This window comes from Lithobates pipiens, unplaced genomic scaffold (assembly GCF_037356315.1).
Source record: "Lithobates pipiens isolate NorthernLeopardFrog02 unplaced genomic scaffold, aLitPip1_a1.2 Scaffold_19, whole genome shotgun sequence".
NCBI lineage: Eukaryota > Metazoa > Chordata > Amphibia > Anura > Ranidae > Lithobates > Lithobates pipiens.
In genome coordinates, this window is record NW_027507764.1 from 133,297,906 (window position 1) to 133,317,791 (window position 19,886).

Sequence of the window (19,886 nt, forward strand, 5' to 3'; positions counted from 1 at the left end):
AAATCTCTAATCCACTCAAGAGTAACAGACAGAAGTGATATACTGTATATACTATTAGTTTACTAATATACTATTGTTTAAAAAACAAACAATTTCTTCCTTCAAAAAAAATGTCATTTTAAGAACGTTCGTTCGATTTTCTAATAGTTAGTGGGGTCAAATCGACGTTCATTTTCAACAACAGTGACAGGAAAATTTGTAAATAGAAAACAGTGTATGTCGTTTTCGTTCAGAAATTACATTCATTTTAAAAACAGAATGTTAAAAACAAGTGGAAATTTCAAACATTCTTTCATTCAGCGAATGTGCAAAGATTTTTTGTCTCAATATTCTTGTCTGAAAATGGATCCGTGTGGCCAGCATAAGGCTCGGCACACACCTATGCAGTTTGCTTTTAATGTGTTTCTGCAGTGCTTTTTGCTGTTTTGATTTTTGCGCACGTGATTTTGCTGTGATTTGCGTTTTTGCATTTGCAGCATCTGCAGCTTCTCCATTGAAGTATATTGAACCAAAAAAGCACAGATTTGTGTGCCTGATCCTTTCCAAATATGCAGCGGCTGAAAAAAGCATAGATGTGAACGTGTCCCATAGGAAACCATGTAAATGAACTGTAGTGCGTTGCTGCAAAAAGCACCAAAAAACACATTAGGTGTGAACCAGGTCTATGACGTTTGTGACGTTTTGTAACATAATGGGGTTCAAAAAATAAATAAAAAAATAGCCCTTTATAGTACAAAAAAGCAGATAATCAGGGGTTGATTTTTTTTTTTACTGTGGAACTGTGAAAGTAATATTTACAGTAGCAATTATTTGATTTTTTTTTGTACTATAAAGGGCTCATTTTAGTTTTTTTTTTAACCTCATTATGTTACTGGTCGATTAATCGATTATGAAAATAGTAATCGATTAATTTCATAATCGATTAGTTGTTTCAGCCCTAGATAGCAATATCACCTCTGAAATTTGAGAAACTTAGTTAAAATCTGAGATTCATGGTAAGTGACCCATAAGCACATGAGCAGTGGGGCAGAGCCCAGGACACAGAATCAGGCATCTTCCATCACATGATGAGCCTGAAGGCTTTGCATACACAGGAGGAGGAAACATTAGAATCCTGACTGCTATTACTCTCAGCTGTGGCTAGTAGAGGCCAGTTTAAATACCGCTGTGTTGGAAGAAGAGGAAACAATTCACTTTTTGCAATGCAGGCTGCAGTGGTGAGGGGCTTGTTGGTGCTCAGTGTCTGGCTGATTGCTGCTGCCCAGGCAGGAACACGTGAGTTTGTGTTTGAAGTGCTTATTGTTAAAGGGTCTTTCTTTTGAATATTTTCTTGCATTAAATTACATTCTTACAACTACTTGATGAAAATAGATGTGTAGTATATCATGTGAATCTTCAAGCTCTAAAATGTGATGACTATAGCAGTCATTCTCAAGTAGAGTTCTTTCTGCTGTGTCTCCTCCACCCTACTGCCTGAAGATGTTTGGTTAGTTCTGACTTCAGTTCCACTTGCCTACACCCCCAATACTCTTTTAGCTGTTTTTTACTAAGGGGGCAATTTTTCCCACTAGCCACCAATGTGACTATAGATATTTCTCTGGAGGATAGTGTAATGGTGGCTGTATACTATATTGGTTCTGCACTAAAAATGGCTCTGTTGCTGGATATGCAGAATCTTCTTCTTTCGTGAGTGTATGGTGGAAACCAAGGTGATCACTCAATCGATTTAAAAAATGGCTTGAAATTCTCTCCCTCTGGTTTATTAATTGAATGGGATAACTATTACTGTTCTCATCAATCTCCCCCAAAAATTTGAATAATTTATCAATGTATGCATGGTCACTGAGAGCCTACCTGTGGGGTTCCCCCTCCTCCTGTCCTTCTTTTCCTTTTGCACAATTGCTCTTACTAGTCTGCAGTATTACCCTATATGGGGGATATTGGTAAAACCTATATACGCTACCCTGTAGGTGGACTCTACTACTGCTTTTTATCCCTATCTAAACTACAGATGGCTGTGCTAAAAAGTGGTCCCTATGTCAGAAAGCTGGTAATCTTTTTAGCTAGGTTCTTGCATTGTGGCTTTCATAAATCTAAAGTAGACTGCCAATCAGGGTGTGCTGCCAACTTAACAGTACTTGCATCTGTTCTAATTTTGGTACACTTTCAAGTTAAAGTGGTTGTAAACCCTTACAGACCACTTTGACCTACAGGTAAGCCTTAATCTAGGCTTACCTGTAGGTCCAAGAAATGTATCTCCTTAACCTACATGATTAAAGAGTTATTACAAGAGGGCACTGCTGTTGCAGGCGCACTGGGCACGCCGTCAATGACAGCTACCATACGCCGGAGTGACATAATCGTGGCTCCGGCCAATCGCAGCGCCGGAGCCGCAAGACCCAGATGTCCCTCTAGGATACATGGCGGCGGAGATGAACGAGGACCGCTGCGGGTGCTTCGATCTCAGGTAAGTTATTCATAATGAGCTTGTATGCTTTTTTTTTTTTTTTTTTTTTTTTTCAGAGTTCCTCTTTAAAGTGTGGAGTTTCAGCTTTAAGGACTCCTAACCCCCCATGACATGCCACATTTGGCATCGGGGGGGGGGGGGGGGGGCGTTTGTAGGTACCTGGCCACCTAGGCAACTCGAGCAGAAGTTGTTCTCTCCCTGCAGTCTTCTGGGACATGTTGCTGGTCCCAGGCAATTGTGCGGCCATTCAGCGTGCACACCTGACTGTGAAGCCACAAGCTGTCACGCCCTGTTCCCCACGCTAGTAATGCGGGGGGGGGGGGAGGGAGGGACCAAGTCTTGGGGCAGCCGCATCGCTGGACTGTGGGACAGGTGAGTGTTTAAAGTCAGCAGCTACACTCTTTGTAGCTGCTGACTTTTATTGGCTGAATGCTGCTTTAAATGAGTTTAACATTTTGAGTTGGGATGCTCAAGTGCTACATTTAATAGTTTATAAAAGACTGATTTTAATTTGGTGAATAGCGTCTTTTTATAGGCTTCTCATGTTGTGTAAGCATGCAATATTCACACTCTTTAGTGTTTCACAACAAGTAAGGCCCCTTTAACACATGCGGACATTGTCTGTCTGTATTTCATCCATCCGTTTGCAGGTGAAATGCGGACATACATGCATTCCTATGGGATAGCTGGTGTCTGTGGATGTTTATCCGCAGACACCCGATATCGTCTGCCTCCGCAATTGTCCGATTCTGCAGACGGCGGAAAATCCTATTTTTCTATCCGTCTGCAGAGTGGATCGGATGAACACTGACAGATGGTCCATGCTCATCTGATTCCCCCATAGAGAACGGAGAGCTGACAGGGCGGTCCCTGCACAGCAGGGACCGCCCTGTTATCTGCAGGGACAACGGAGCGATCCCCGCTGAGCAAGCGGATAATAACGGGGCGTCTCATTAACCACCTCGCGCCCGCCCTATAGCCGAATGACGGCCGTAGAGCAGACGCTTTCGTCCGGGTGGCCGTCCCTGGACGTCCTAATGTTTACTTCCGCAATGCGCGCGTCGAAGTTCTGTGTTTGCCGTGTCCCCCGGGGACAGGCAAACACAGATCGCTGTAAACGGCCAATTACAGCGGCCGTTTACAGCGCGATCGGCATGTCCAATGGGAGATGATCTCATATGTAAACATGAGATCATCTCTCAGCGCCACTCTCCCTCCTCACAGAGTGAGAGGGGAGAGCTGACCGGCTGCAGCGGCCGTCAGTGTAAAAAAAAAAGTGCCACGTATCAGTGCCATCTGTTGTCAGTGTCACGCGTCGTCGGTGGCACGTATTAGTGCCATCTGTCATCAGTGTCACGTGTCATTGTCCTGGTGCTTCAAAAGTGTAATAAGTAGTCAACAAGTTAGATGTGTAATTTATGCTCCTAGAACATGTGACGGCGCTCCCTGCATGTTGGGCCTCTCTATGTGGCCAGGCTGTGAAAGCCCCACACATGTGGTATTGTAATACTCAGGAGGAGTAGCAGAATTTTTTTGGGGGTGTCATTTGTGGTATACACATGCCATGTGAGAGAACCTATTACAATGACAATTTTGTGGAGAAAAAATTAAAAATCTTAATTTTGCAAAGAATTGTGGGAAAATTACATCAAAAAGCTCACCATGCCTCTTACTAAATACCTTGGAATGTCTACTTTCCGAAAAGGGGTCATTTGGGGGGTATTTGTACTTTCCTGACTTGTTCGGGTCACAAGAAGCGAGATGGGCCACCAGTACATCAGATGTGAACAATTTTGTGCGATTCGCACCACAGCTTGTAGACTCTCTAACTTTCACAAAGACCAAATAATATCCACTAATTTGGGTTATTTTTACCAAAGATGTAGCAGTATAAATTGTGGCCAAAATTTATGAAGAAAATTTTATAATTTGCATAATTCTGTCACAACCAAAAATATGCTTTTTTTTTTTTTTTTTTTTTTTTTTTTTTTATTTGATCACCTCTGCAGTTATTTTTTGCGCTATAAACAGAGCAGCAATTTTGAGAAACTGTCTGTCCTTTAGTAAATGAGCCCCATAGTGTCTGTAGTAGCAGTGCTCTAAAGGTGTAGGGAAATGTGGTGTGGGTCAGGCAGGATTCTGTCAGAACTCCAGGAACTGTTTTTAATTTGGCTATTTTGAGGCCTAAATTTTTGGTTTCTGTAACTACTTCTAGCTTTCTTGGTGATGACACAGTTGGCAGTCAAATTCTAGTTGCACTTTAAAATTGCTGTACTATGCTTGCAATAGTCCACTATAAACTTGTCAAGGGAACTTTGCTGCATCTTGTAGTAGTTTTTTTTTTTTTTTTTTTTTTCTTGTGGTGGCCCAATGTAAAATGTCAGATGTTTGGTAATGATTCATATTTGAGAAATTTTTAATGTAGTTTAAGCAAGGGTCAGTCAAAAAATTTTTTTCCAGGAAGCAAGCAAATCTAAATTTTTACAGCATAAATACTAGTGCTTTTCACAAAGTCTTTTGACTTTAATAGACTGCATTGGGCAGTTAATTTAAAATTTGGTTGGAAGTGGGCTGGGTAAACTGTTCCTCTAGAATACCATAAATTCTAGTGACTCTCCAGGTCCAAGTAACTGTCCTATTAGACTTTCCAAGAGGTATACTGGTGACTCCAAACTTTCCTAAACTGGTCAGTCCCCACATGTTATGGTTTATCCATAACTCTGGTGGCATATGCTTTATCTGGTAAGACACACTTGTAAGAATTGACAAATGATTTCAGATTCACACAATTTGGTAGCATCAATCAACCTTTCTCCTATCACCTTCCAGGACGGCACACCTGAGATGACGGCTCCTCCCTACAGGAAACAATCACTTGACAGCTTTGTTTATAAGTCTCCACCCTTCCCCTTGATCCTCAGTATTGATTGTTTCTCCCGAACACAGCAGCATGTTTGGGTTTTTTTTTTTCCCTCACCCCCAAGTTGGCACCAGTGCTCTGTCCGCAGGGAGTGCATGCCATCGCTGAGGCTGTTTTGAATCTCCACCGCCAGCTGCTCTCATTGCCGAAGTTTCAGGAAGTCCTATCTTCCAAGCCTCACTCTGAGGCACACTCGTATCAGCCAGGGTCACAGCGCAACCCAGAGCAGTGTGGAGAGCAAGGCGGTGAGAACTGGTCGGCTGGTTGTACCAGGAACCTGCTCATGGAACAAGAGGAAGGGAAAGCAACTACTGAGGGCAGATCCAGGTTGGGGCCCGTGAGTACAACCCCCTTGGGAAGGGGGTAAGAAAATGCAGATTCTTGGAGTCGGGACAGGCTGAACTTTACCTTACCCTTCCTCACCAGTTCAAGCCCACGGTCTGGGGGAAGATATAGATTCTCTTATCTTGCAGAGCCCCCAGATAAACTCCCTCCTGCCGCTGCAGGGCATAGCTCCTTAAAAAAAAGTGTGGGTATTGTAGGGACAACACCCCCCCCCCCCCCAGTCTCACTCAATGCCCTTCTGCTATAAATGCATAAATAAATTGGCAGGAAAAGAGGCTTCGGCATTGATTAAATGTTCTCATCCATGCAAACGGAAATGCTGGCAACTGTTAAAGCCTTCCGTGATGCCGCTGGGCAGTCAACAGCCCAGGGCCCTGAGCCAGAGGAGCTCACCCCTAGAGAGCACATCCTCCAGGAACCCCTTTCTGGAGGGTGTCCTTATCCTACCCTTGCAGTCACTCTCTTGCCCAGATGGATGGGGGGGGAGGGGGGGGGTATAGATAGCCAGGCTAGATCTGAACACTGCTAAAAATGTTTGTCCCTGGCTTTTCCCTCTTCCCTTTGAAAAAGTTGGGGTGTGTGTCCAGATTGGACAACAAGTTGGTGATTTTGGCTGCTATTCTCCTTCAGTGTCCTGAGGTCAGAAAAGCAAGGTGCTGTGGCAAAAGGGGCAAGACGCCAAAGCAATGAGTACTTCCCTTTGCCTTAGGACAGTGATGGCGAACCTTGGCACCCAGATGTTTTGGAACTACATTTCCCATGATGCTCCACTACAATGCAAGGTACCAAAGCATCATGGGAAATGTAGTTCCAAAACATCTGGGTGCCAAGGTTCGCCATCACTGCCTTAGGAGCTTGACAGCCAGGTGGTTTTAGGGTTTTGAGATGGGACTCCCTCCTTCAATCCAGGGTGCTACTATCCTTTCCCTTGTGTCTGGGAACAAATGGCCCAGAAGCTTCAGCTACACCAATGTACACGGCTTCCTTGTAAATCGGATGCTGTGGTTATTCCAAAACTAGCTTACCAGCCTACCACTATAAACCCTAATATACACTGTTGCTTATCAGAAATGCATAACATTAAACTGTTAGTGACACTTCTGTTATATAACCATACACTATTTCCAATCAGAAAGGTACAACATAGACTTGTCGGTGACATTTCTGTTGGTTATAGGACTGTACAAGTTGCTATTCAGAAACTCTCAGCATTGAGTTTGTTGCTAGTGACATTTCTGTTGTAGGACTGTGCAGTGGTGCTAATCAGAACCGCACAACGTTGAATTATTTTTGGTGACATTTCTGTTGGTTCTTTACCTATACCCTGTTAAAGTGGTTGTATACCTGCTGCAGGTGGGGTGTTTATACGTGTGTGTGTTCTTTCCTGTAGGTAAAAGTCCCAAAATTGACTATACAACCACTTTAACCAGAAGTGTTAGTGTCACTCTGCTGGTTATGACTGCACGTGGTCTGGCACCAGCAGTACACAACTATAGGTCGCAGGAGTCTTGTCTGTTATCATACTGGGCTGGCTATGCAACTGCATTTTCTTGATCATCAATGTACTCCAGGTGTTAGTATCATTTCTGTTGGTTATATGGCCATACGGAGTTCAGTATCGGGAATACACAACCCTGTTTTGGCTCTTGGCCTTCTGTCTAGCATCTATTACCTTAGTTTGATCAGACGTGCACATCAGAAAAACACAACAGAGAAAGGTGTCTGTCTTCTGTTTTTTTTTTTTTTTTTTATATTGGTTGCTCATAAAAACACCACACTTGCATTTGATAGTGTCCTTTCTGTTAGATAGATGACCTTACCTTGTTGAGCATCAGAAGCACACAATTGAAGTTTGTCCTTTTTTTCTCTGTGATTAAAGTGGAAGTAAACCCACCTGTTTTCAGCCAAGGAAGCTGCCATCTTGGCCTCTGTGTTAATCTATAACTGCCATGACGCAGCACATGTGATCAAACAGTTAAGACACCAGCCATTGGATAATTTGACAGTTTGGTTGAAAGCACAACCAATGGGAGTGTCACATTTCTGGCATGGTCCGGAAATGTAACTGTTGTGTGGATGGGCTTACTTAAGCTTTAAGTTATATGATGGTATCTTAATGGACAACATTTTTGTGTTTTGTCTTCTCTGTTCTGCAGGTGACTGTACATCAAAAAATGTAAGTGAAGGCTGGGTGTGTCTTCTGTTTCTGTATTCCATATAAAGCTTGAGCTGGCTACCCTTCAGAAATACAAGGTTTATGGCCTGTATATCTGTGATGGCGTATGATTTCTTTTTTTCCAGACTTTATTTTCCATGCACATGGAAGGAACAGATGTTCTGACTGCTTGGTTAGTGAGCACCAGATCCTAAAAGAGCAAGGACTGGTCAGAGTAATAAATAACCTCTTCTAGATTAGAAAACCAGTGACTTAAACGATTTATTCTAAAGTGTGGAAGACCTTCTGTTCCTTGGGTAAAGAGAGGCAGATAACCTCCACCACTGTTCCAGTTATCCTGGAGTTTCTCCAGGACAGAGTAGATATGGGCCTAGGGGTCAGCACCCTTCAGGTTCAAATGGCAGCCCTCAGTCTACCTTGATATAAGGTTGGCAAAAGAGAACCTCATCAAATGTCTTCTGTTGGCCAGGGAAAGGATTCCACCTGTCTTCAAAAGTAGTTTCCCTCCATGGGACCTAACAAGGGTATTTGAGGCATTATTTAAACACCCCTTTGAACCTATAGAAGAGGTTCCCTTAAGTTTCTAACCTTAAAATATAAAAAGACATAGTATTGCTGTCCTTCTGCGAAACCCAGAAATGAGAGCAAATTTTCCATTGTTCTTTCTCGATAAGAGGTCTCCTTGCCTACATCTAGACAAAGTTTTGGAGGTCCAGTCACCTGCTAGTTCTATACGCTGAGTCTAGGAAGAGGCTTCAGGCTTCTAAAGCCTCAGCTTCTCTGATCCATCTAGAAACTATCTTTGTAGCATATGAGTTGTGGAGTTCCAGCACAAGTTAAAGCTCATTCAACCAGGCCACAAGCAACATCCTGGGTTGAGAAAGTGGGTGCCTCCTGGGAACAAATCTGCAGTGCGGCCACCTGGTCCAGTCAGGATACATTCCTAAAGCACTAACATGTGGAAGTGTTGTCACAGCAAGACTTGGCTTTTGGTCAGAAAGTCCTACAAGCTGTGGTCTCACCCTGAAGGTAGGCCTGGGGTTACTTGATCATCCTCTCAGGTGTGCCGTGATAGAAGACCTAAATTACTTACCTGTAACGGTATTTCTAACATGGGCTTTTTTCCATGGTTTGGTTTCTCATGAGCTAAAATTGCATATCATCTCTACAGGTTTTCAAGATGTGTCGGAGTTCGTAAGCGGGACTGGACATGAAAATCACCTTGTACGTGGTTGGTCCCCAGCCAGCAGCTCTTGGGATGACAAGCTTTATCCTGCCTGGAAATCTGGTGATCCTAGATGGGAAAACTGTTGGCGAGGTAATGTCTAAGCTTTTACAACAATACACTTGCTTTTTATAGTGAACCTTCCTGCCTCTCCACCCAAAATGGGCATACTTTGGACCTAGCATGACATTTTGTATCTAAATGCACAAATCTTCCAATGTGAGCACTTGTTCAATGACTACTGCTGAAGAGGCATTCCCTTATTGTATGAGGCCAAACCAGCCAGTCATGCCCTACTCATAACTTAACTTTTTATGTATACTATATTTGTCAGAAACCAACTCAGCCTGATGTTTTGCCTTACAATTACTAGGACTAAAATCTGGCCTCTGACTAAAGGGGCTGTCCTGTGTAAATGGAAGCAAAAAATGTGTAATTAAATGAATATCAGTCCTTTATAGTTCAACAAAGGGAAAACTCTCTACAGCTAATTCCATGTTTATACTGGCCTTCTTCTGTAAACCAGTGAGGTCTGCTGCTTTTGTCCTCTGCTGGGTGTCTGGAAGAATCTTCACAAACCATTAAAACCTGTTTAGCAGTTTTGGGAGATGGTGTTGGTGTAAGCCAGTAGGTGTAGCTCTAGCTAGGTAACATGTACAATCTTTCTGCTAGGCAAAGGCTACCAAGTAAACATGCAAATGTAGCAAGGTCCCAGGCCTCCTTCAGTCTGAGGACCTCCACAGCTACTGACATCCTTCCATATAGAGTGGGTTGTAAGTTATAGTGTAAAGTAGATTCTTGGGCACCAGATATTACTTGAATGCAAAGATTTTTATTTTTTGAGCAGAACTCTTGGGGAAAGAGGGTTAGGGCCAGGACACACTTGGGCAGTTGCAAGTGTTTATTTATTTTTAGAACTGCAGCCGTCTGGGTTTCCATTTATCTTCACAAAGGATGGCTTAAAGTGAGGGGTGGGTAAAGTTGGGGGAAAATCTAGTAACATGCACCACTTATGTACCAGAAGCGTGTCACTGACAAGTGGCAGGTATCTTTTCTTTACATTGACTTCTTGGCTACTGGATTCTGGCCTGTCCTAAAACAGGTTTTCCTGTATCGCCATTCAGGACCTCTACTATGAGATGGTCTCCTCTTCCTCTAGAAAACACTCCCCCAGGCCATAAAGTCTTACTCCCCCCCCCCCCCCCCCCCGCCTGACCTCAGTTATTCAGGTTTCCTCCAGGTGGGAAACACTGTTCATGGGACTGGGGGGGGTTCACCCCCCAGAGAAGCAGGGGCATCCAGGGTTAAAATGAGTGGTACGTGCCAGCAATAGAAGCCACCCCTTCCTTGTTGAGCACTGCATCAGGTTGTGGGGGGACCCCTATCGCATCCACAGGGCTGCAGCTAGGTGACAGTCTGCTCTCCCTGTACTCTGTATAGGCCGATAAACTTTTTTGGAACCAGCACGCCACCCAGCAGAGAGCGGATGTGTTGCCTTTGACCCGTGACTTCCATTTCCAGGTCACAGAACCAATAGGGAGCTGGGCACAGGCTGGAGAGTCTAACATGCACAGGCAGCATGGGACTCGCTGAGAAGCAACAGCCTGCAGTCACGTTGGAGGCAGATGCTACAATGCATACTGACACTACCACCAGTCTTCCTAAGGTAAGGGGGCCCCCCTGGGGAAGGGTCCTCTCTATCCAGGATTGCCCCTCATATAGTTCCTATCGAGGGGGGGTGCTCAGATCCCTTAATAGGTGGGTCTAGTGCACTCTGGTTTTCTGCCTGCTTAACAGTAATGTGTTTTCTGTGGGGTTTTTTTTTTTTTTTTTACATGTATTGCAGAAAAGAGTCAACTCATGGCTTCTAAGAGGAAGTGTGCCTCCTGTAGAGATGCTTTGGGGGAATCATGGACAAAGGGTTTGTGTAAATATTGCATGGACTCCCTGGTTAGAGAGGGCATCTTGAACAGGAGTCTGGATTGGCAGCCTCTGTGTAAAGGAGCTCTCATCCACCTTTTTCTTGGTTTAAAACCCTTTTTGAGAAATTCCAGCTCCCCTCTAATCCCACTCCGCAAGATACAACCCTGCCACTGGCTCAGGGCTCTGCACCTGCAACTACAACTAGGGCAGAGGAAGTTTCAGGCCCTTCCAAGGTGGTGCAAAGGCAGCTAGACAGTGGCACCTCTGACTCCCAAGAGGAGTCAGAGGGGAGAGGACAAGGAAGGCCTCTAGATAAGTTGTCCTTAGAGGAGCGCCATGTTTGTGGGTGTTTTTTTTTTTTTTTTTTTTTTTTTTTTTTTTTGATTGCATCTGAATTTAAAACCACTAAACAGGTCAATTGCCTACAAGAGATTCCTCATGGTCTCTCTGGACCTGAGGGTACTTGCATGTCCCTATCGCAGAAACCTCTCAGGTTTCTCCGTTTAGCAATAGACTTGGATGGTGTAATGGTGCATCTACAGTTTCAGGCACTGTCTTTAGGACTATCACTCCTCACCCTGCATATTTTACCAAGGTCTTGGCGTAGGCCATGGCTTTCATGTGACTCCAGGGAGTGTCGGGTATAGCATTTCTGGGTGACCTGCTCCTATTTGCAGTATCCCCAGAGCAGCTACTCAAAGACCTCAATCTAACAAAAAAGGGTCCTAATAGGCCTGGAGTGGTTGCTGAACTTAGAGAAGTCCAGCCTGATTCCTTCAGTGTATTGGGTACCTAGGTTACCTGCTGTACTCAATGCTGTTGAGTTTTCTCCTGACAGAGAATCCTGAAACTGGACAGCAGTAGCCTCTCTTCAGTGCAGCCAACAGGTCTCCAAAAGCACTCTAATGTAAACGCTGGGCATTCTTACCTCTACCCTCCTAGCAGTGCAGTGGGCAGGACTGCACTTTTGTCCCCTGCAGACATTTGTACTAAGGGTGTAGGTCAGTCAGAGGGACCTAGACGCCTTGTTACATGTTCCTTACCAGGTAAAGGGACCTCTCTGGTGGAGGAGGGAAGTGAACCTGTCACAGGGACGTCTGGTTTATTCCAGTTTCTCAGATAGTAATCAAAGGGGGGGGAAATGCGACATCTGGATTCTTTTTGCTCAGGGCACCTGGGAAGGCAATGCACTAAAGAGATCTTCCAACTGGAAGGAGCTGAGGGCAGTTGGGCTAGCCCTCATCCGCTGTGGCCTATATAAAGAAGCGGGGCGGCACAAGAAGCATAGTCCTGCTGGGCTGAGTCCAACACTCTCTATCATATTCCTCTCCCCTCAGAAAAATTGCTGACTTTCTCAGCCAAAGAAAGCTGAAGGAGGAAGCTTAGATCCTCAAACAGGAAGTCTTCAATCTCCTATCGAAAAAATGGACTCCCAGAAGTGGACCTTTTCATGTCAAGAGACAATGCGAAAACCCCCTGGTTTTTCTCCCTAAACAGAGGTGCACTGGGGGTGGATGCATTGCCCAGAACTGCCAATTCAGGACATGCTAAACCTTCCCTCCTCCAGCATTAATGCCAGCAGTTCTGAGGAAGCTTCAACTAGAGAACACATCTTTGATTCTAGTGGCTCCGCATTGGCCAAAATGGGTCTGGCTTTGTTTTGATTGTGTAGGAAGCTCCTTCTCGGCACAAAGCCCCATAGCTGTATTGGAATTTCTGCAGCGTGGGGTGGACAAAGGTTTATTCATAGCTACCCTGAAAAGTCAGGTATCAGCACTTGGTGCTTATTTATAAAGATCTCTGGCCACCAGCCCATGGGTGGTCAGATTCTTTAAGGCTCTGTCTAGACAGACTGGTCCAAGGTCCACCCTTTCCTGGGTGGGACTTAACAGATGGATGTTTGCTAAAGGAGCTCACTCAACAGTATCTTTAGTTGCAGTAACAACTGCCAGGAGGGTCAGCGACACTGAGGCTTTATCTATTAGACTTTTTTTTTTTTTTTTTATTTCCAGACCAGATGGTTCTCAAAACTGATCCAGCATTTTTGCCCAAAGTGGCTTTGGGTCCTCACAGAAGCCAGGAGGTTCTGTCCCAACCCCTCAGGAGAAGGGGAATTGACATTTCCTTTTCTGAATGTAAGAAGTATCCTTCACTAACTAGAGTTGACCAAGTCAGTAAGAGTCCCTTTATTTGTCTTCTGGGGAAAGATTCAGAGCATCTCAACGCACTATTGCCAGGTGGCTTCAATCAAGCATCTACATTAGCAGGGAAGGAGATGCCTATAGTATAAAGGCACACTCCACCAGAACCATGGCAACGTCCCAGGCAGAGAGGGCTGGAGCAACGCCAGATCAAATATGCAAGGCAGGAACATGGTCCAGCACTCTTGTAAAACATTAGTGGACCTGGTGTTGGCAGGTGAGCAAACCTTTGGGCGAAAGGTTTTGCAAGCTGTAGTAACAACTTGATAAGTGCTTATGCTCTCATGGTGGCTGTCCTGAATAAGGTAAAATTTAGTGTTTAAGGCTTTCCTGAAAGACTACAGGAAGAGACATTACCAGAAAGCAAGTTACCAATCTGACTTTAGGGGGGTCTTGTAAAAGACCAGAATGCAGCATGATTGAGTATGTTAATGTGTTCTTGTGTCTCCCCAGCTGGCTGCAGGTGATCTTGACAAAAATGAGGTGGGGAAGTAATTTATGGGCTGGCAGTTTCCTAGAAGAGGAGACTATCTTAGTGGCTGCCCTGAGACTACAGGAAAAGACGTTACCGGTAAGCACAACTCTAACACTTATTTATTTTTTGTTTTAGGTGGCAAAGTAGTGGCACGCTTGACCAGTGACAGTCCTGCACTGATAGGGTCAAACGTTACATTTTCTGTGGCTCTGCAGTTTCCCAGATGTCAAAAGGAGAATGAAGATGGGGATATAGTCTATGAACAAGGATGTGCTAATGGTATACAAGTTTCTGTTTCTATCTTTATCTGTCAAGAGGTAGGATAGCTGGCTTTCTCTAATCCTCCTCCTATTTCAGCTTCCTTTAGTGATCAGTATGTGTATAACTGGACCAAATGGGTACCGTTCTGTAATGAAGGGAACTGCAGTTTTTCTAACAAGTTTCCAGATGGCAGACCATTTCCTCACCACCATGACTGGAGACACCATAACTTCATCTACATCTTTCAAACACTGGGTTGGTATCATTCTAATCTATTCTCTATATCTCAGGAAATGGCTAGCTGAATTACAGCTTTGACAAGTTGAGGTATGGTTAGGTTTTGGTGTGATTTTTTTTTTTTTTTTTTTTGGGGGGGGGGGGGGGGGGGGGGCGGGTCCTGAATCTGTACAGGAATACTGTTCAGGAACCAGGCTCCTGCCATACTGCGTAACTAAGGGCAGGCTTTCTATGGCTATATTGCTCTTCATGTGTAGCTAAACAGACTAACTAGCTGGAAACCCCAGTCACTTGGCAGCTAACTTTGTATGGCCCTTTTCTGGAGATGGTGCAAGTGATGACCTTTGGATGATTTCATATGAAAATTGGTTTCAAACCTTTATTCCTGAGCCCTATGTGTTTCTAGGGGAAACTAGACTGAATCCTGTAAGTGTAAAATTTTGATGGGTTATTTAGAGGCTGACTTGATTCTGAAGGCATTTTTCATATCCAGGCCAGTACTATCAGACGACTGGAAGATCTTCAGCTGTTCTCTCAATAAATACTACAAACATCACAGCTGGTGCACAGATGATCGAGGTGACAGTTTTTAGGAGAGGCCATCTAAGGCATTACCCTGTTGCTAAAGCAAGTGGCCTGTACATTGTAACAGGTAAGTGTAAAGATGCTGATAACTTGCCTGTACATATTCTTGGTTCTAGTGTCTTGGAAAGTGTAGTTATATTTATAACATTTATTTTTTGTTTTCAGGTCAAATTCCTTTCTATGTGAACATTTCTCAGAAAAATGACAAGAATTCCTCTGACCACATCTATATCAAAGATTCTCCAATTTCATTTGATGTTAAAATCCATGATCCAAGCCACTACCTCAACAAATCTATTTTGTCATTCAACTGGACCTATGGTGATGGCAGTGGCTCCTTTGTATCCAATAACCCAGTGTCCACTCATACTTACACCTTGCTTGGAAACTTCAGTCTGAACCTAACCATCAAAGCTGCCATTCCAGGACCCTGTAAACCAGTTACACCTACTCCCCTGCCTACAACAAGAGCAGCAACTACACAGATGCCAACAACCACAACACCCCATACCACTACAAACACAACCGGTAAGTGTGTGTGTGAATGTTCCATAACTGCTGTATGGATTGGTTGCTTAAATGGTAATGTGGGTGGTTTTCAAGGGTGTTCATGTGCAACAAGGATTACAATAACTGTCTTGTCCAAAAGGTAACGCCACAGAAGTGCCACCCTTCAAAACTGAGACCTTTCCACTAACTACAGAAGAACAGAATACTACCCATGCTATCCCTACTACCCATTCAACTATACTGACAACTACATCTGTACCTGGGTGCTTTATCTACAGATATGGCTACTACAATGCAAAAATTACAGTTGCAGGTAGGTGGAAAGCATTCAGAACTTTTTCATGGCTTAAAATTAGAATTTGGCTTAAATGTTTACCTTTTCTATTTAGATGGCATCCTTGGTATGAATATTATTGAAATGAACACTATCCAAATGCCCTCCCAGGCTGAAAATTCTGTAATTGATTTTGTGGTGTCCTGTGAAGGCAGGTAGGTGCTGTGTTGCGATTATAATGGGTTGAGGCAGAATGGGGCCCTGGGCTACACTGCAGTTCAGTGTCCCCTTTAACTGCAAAGAATGATTGCAAGACAAAGATGCCCCAATTTCTTTTACTGGCATATTCACTCACATCAGAGCTACATGTAGAATGACAGTGCACAGTATTGACAATACAATTATCCTAGTTTACTGCAGGAAAACTAAGGTTGTAGTTTGCCACCTGGACATCTGCTCTGCCTAGACTAATGTTCTTCCTCCTTGGTATTCTAATGATATGGTTTGTCTCCCAGCATGCCTACAGATGCCTGCACAATTGTTTCAGATGCTTCTTGCACAATTCCTCAGAACATGGTATGTGATCCAATTCCAGCTTCAGACCAGTGTCTCTTGACCCTACGGAGAGCATTTGCAGAACCAGGAACTTATTGTGTCAATATTACCTTAAGTGACGATGCAAGTCTGGCTCTTGCCAGTACCCTGGTCTATGTAGATGCAGGTAATTGCAACATGTTGGGTGTAGCTTTAAAATATGGGGGGGCGCGGCACTTTTGACCTTGCTGGTGTAGAGGGATTTGAAGCTCTGCAGACAGTACCAAACACTAACTAGTGTTATGCAGGACACTACAGCTAATGGTAGCTAGAGCTGCAGTAAGACTTTGAAAATAATGCTTGTACTTGTAAGTGGGACCAGTCTGGTGACTAATAGTCTTGTACATGGTGTGCATGCTTGCTGGTACACTTCACCAAGGCAGCTAAATGACTGCATGAGCCCTCATCATGCAAAAATAAGATGCACAATTGACACAAATCATTTGTTTCTAGTATGTTGTAGTGCAGGTACATTAACAAATGGTAATGTGTTGCAAAACATGAAATTGGCATTGCATGTCTTGGCTAGTTCATCAGTAGTGTTTAGAGCAGGAACAAATTCAAATCTGCAACTTGACAGTTGTGGTCACAAGAATTGCTAAGGCGCATGCACACAGCTTTGCGTCACCTTACTCTAGACGTGTGAAAGGAAATGCAGTGTTTGGGTTATATCTGTAGTCAGCCAGCACTACCTTGCATAACTCTGGAGGCCAATATGGCAATACTATATAGGAATTAAAAATCTTACTCGTGCCTTGAGGGATAAACCTAATTTTTTTTTTTTTCACCCCCCCCCCCAGGATCTGGAACAAAAACCACCTCTGCAGTCCTGGCTATATTTGGACTGGTGGTCCTTGTTGCAATAGTGGCTGGTGTCCTTCTGTACAGGTGAGTGCTTCAGCTCCTATCATTTTTAGTACAGACTTGATGGCATAGTTGTCCATTATGTGTCCTTGAGGTCTTGTTTCTTCAAAATGTATGTCTAGCAGGTCTTTAACTAGGAAGTGAAAGCCAATGCCTTGCTAATCTTTTACTAGAGCGGCACTACACCTCACTCTTGGCAAACATGCCATATTCTCTCCTTTACCACATCTTATTGGCCATGCATGTAGATCATTCTACCAATAACAGCAATTCCTCTAAAATGACTGGCTACTGACATCTCTGCTTGTGTAGGCTCAATACTCCACTAGCTGTACACCTTGGGTTTATACAGCAATAGTCTTTACTCAACACTAGCTTTTACTTCAACTGTGTGCTGTTCTGCATGGTTGTGGCCTATAAAATGTGTTGCGCTTTGACCCAGTGCACTGGACAGACTGTCACTTGGGTCTGCAGAACTCCCTGATGCCACTGAGTTTTAAAATGGGAGCCTGAACTAGAGCTCACATCAAGGCACTCCAACTCTTTTCTTTGCCGTCAATTCTCATATTGAGGTACAGCTGATGAGCTTTACTGATTTATTTTTTTATTTTTTTTCTGATCATGGTATGTGACAAAATGTGTGTATAAATTACTTTTTTCTCTATTTAATTTTCTTGTTTTATAAATCTTCCCCCCCCCCCCAGGAAATACAAGGAGTATAAGCCCATCAGGAATGTAACAGATGAAGGTGACAGTCAGATCAGCGTGTACTTCAGACAAGTCAAAGATGCCTTGCTTCATGGAAACCACAATGAGCATGATCCACTGCTGAAAAACAAAGCTAGAATAATATAGTAACTTGCTGCAATGCACTGTATAAACTTGCAGGATCTTAAATACTGACTATAATGGTCTGTTAGAAGGGGTAAAATAAAATGCGCCCTCCTTTAAAACGTTTTTTGTGTGTATATTGTATTCTGTGGTGTACGGTTTCTATTTCAAGTTTGTACAGTTTCTGGTGTTGCAAAACATACATGTCACAGGCCACTTAAAGGGCAAGCAGCCTGTGTTGACAGTGCTGGTTGTGGACATGGTGTAATCTCTGATGCTGGCCATGTTCTGTCAAAACATGCAGAAGAGTTGGAGCAGATAACAACAAAGCTGCCCTCATCCTGTCACCCAAACTCAGATTAGTTTGCCTTCCAACGCAGCTCAGCTGTCAAAGTGGCCTATTCCACCAGCTCCTTTTCCAGTCACTCCTTCTTCTGTAGCCCTCACCATGTACAGGGGAGTTGCCTGAATTATTTGACCAGCAACGGGTACATGCTGCTGGGGCATGGGCAGCAACTTTAAGGCTCCGCTGTTTCTCAGGTTGAGGAAGGGAGTGACTGGAGTCTAGAGGGGGTACTCAAACGTGCAGTCATGTTCCCACCCTGCTGCAGCATACTACCAAGTTTGCTCCAGTGACAAGGGGAGGGGATGAGATCACTGCCTGGGAGGAGGCATAACTCCAACAAGACAGGATGTCCTCTAGGCGGCAGCCACCCTATTGCAGGGCGCTGCTGACTTTTAAAAGTTCCTTGGTGTTGGCCTTTTGACACATGTGCAGCAGGCTGCTCTTTGCAACCTACCCTGTTTCCCTGAAAATTAGAACTATCGTGTTGGCTGCAAAATAAGACCTACAAGAACATTAGCTAGGGCTTATATTGCAGCCATCACTGACAATCACGCTAGGTCTTATTTTTGGGGAAACGGGGTATGTCTGAGGAAGATCAAGTGTGCCCAGAACAGATGCTTGGGCACCACATGCTTGACCTGCCATGCAGTCTGTTGGCAACAGCACTTGACAGACCCACATGAAAGGAAGACTTCTCCTTGCTCCTCCATCTAGGATCTCCACCCCTACTATACCTCCAGTCCTCTCAAAAACCTGCACTGAGAGGAATGAAGGTATAGCAACAGGTGTCCCAAGTACTTGCAGCCAACATGCTAGCAGTACACACCATCTTTTTTTTTTTTTTTTTTTTTTTTTTTTTTTTTTTTTTTTTTGGCAGGCAAATTTCCCTACCCAGTTGCTGAACCATAAAAATTCGATCCCAGCCATCCACATCGTCGCTTAGCTAAATTGCTAGCACTAACTGCTGCCTTTTCAGCTGGTGGACTCTGCCCCCTTTTGTAAATATGTGGAATGTGCTGTACCGCAGTTGCAGGTTCCAAAATGCCATGCCAGCATGTGGAAGGCAATGTTTTGGCCTCCGTTGGACAGGGCGGTCAGCAGTAAGGTGCATATTAATGGCGACTCGTGGTCCAGCAGGGATGTTGGCTTACCTTCATGGCACACTGGGTAACTCTGCTGGCAGCTGGGAAGGATGTAGGACAGGGTTCAGTGATGTTGGCACTTGTTCTGCCTCCAAAATGCTAGTGGTGTTTCTACCACAGCTCTATCTTCCACCCCTCCATCTATGGCCTCTTCTGCAGATTTGTCCTCTGAACCAGCAGTGCTCCGTAAGCATTCAAGGAGCTACACAAGCAGTCAGGCTCAGATGCCATGCAGTGCTTGAGTGGGTCTGCCTAGGGGACATGAGCCACACTAGGGCAGAGATTCTGTCAGCTCTGCAGGCTCAGAGGTGACTGACACCATGCCAGGAATGGTTGTATGTGACAATGGCACCAACCTTCTCTTTGTCCTCTGACAGGAACACTTGACCCATGTTTCATGTTAAGCACACGTCCTGAATTTGGTGGTGCAAGAGTTTTTGAGCAGGTACCCAGGCTTACACGATCGCCTGAGGCAGGCCAGAGCAGTGGTAATTTCCACCAGTCATAATA

The 19,886-nt window shown here is 44.2% G+C and overlaps 1 protein-coding gene across 1 annotated transcript; it reads left to right on the forward strand.

Annotated features, from left to right (window-relative positions):
- The first annotated feature begins 1,101 nt into the window (after window positions 1-1,101).
- On the forward strand, window positions 1,102-18,014 carry LOC143996298 (protein QNR-71-like). The gene is made up of 11 exons (XM_077491282.1): window positions 1,102-1,275; window positions 9,080-9,226; window positions 13,868-14,011; window positions 14,090-14,248; window positions 14,724-14,882; window positions 14,981-15,343; window positions 15,465-15,638; window positions 15,715-15,814; window positions 16,115-16,320; window positions 16,994-17,081; window positions 17,762-18,014. Exons 1-11 carry the CDS (start codon window positions 1,203-1,205, stop codon window positions 17,910-17,912), a joined length of 1,764 nt encoding a protein of 587 aa, XP_077347408.1. The 5' UTR covers window positions 1,102-1,202; the 3' UTR covers window positions 17,913-18,014.
- Window positions 18,015-19,886: the final 1,872 nt, after the last annotated feature.

Excerpts from the sequence above, each read along its gene's own strand:
- LOC143996298 (XM_077491282.1), top strand. The coding sequence starts at position 1,203 with ATGCAGGCTGCAGTGGTGAGGGGCTTGTTGGTGCTCAGTGTCTGGCTG. Across the intron at positions 9,227-13,867 it reads ATGGGAAAACTGTTGGCGAG|GTGGCAAAGTAGTGGCACGC; the intron begins GTAATGTCTAAG and ends TTTTTGTTTTAG. Across the intron at positions 15,815-16,114 it reads GTGGTGTCCTGTGAAGGCAG|CATGCCTACAGATGCCTGCA; the intron begins GTAGGTGCTGTG and ends TTTGTCTCCCAG.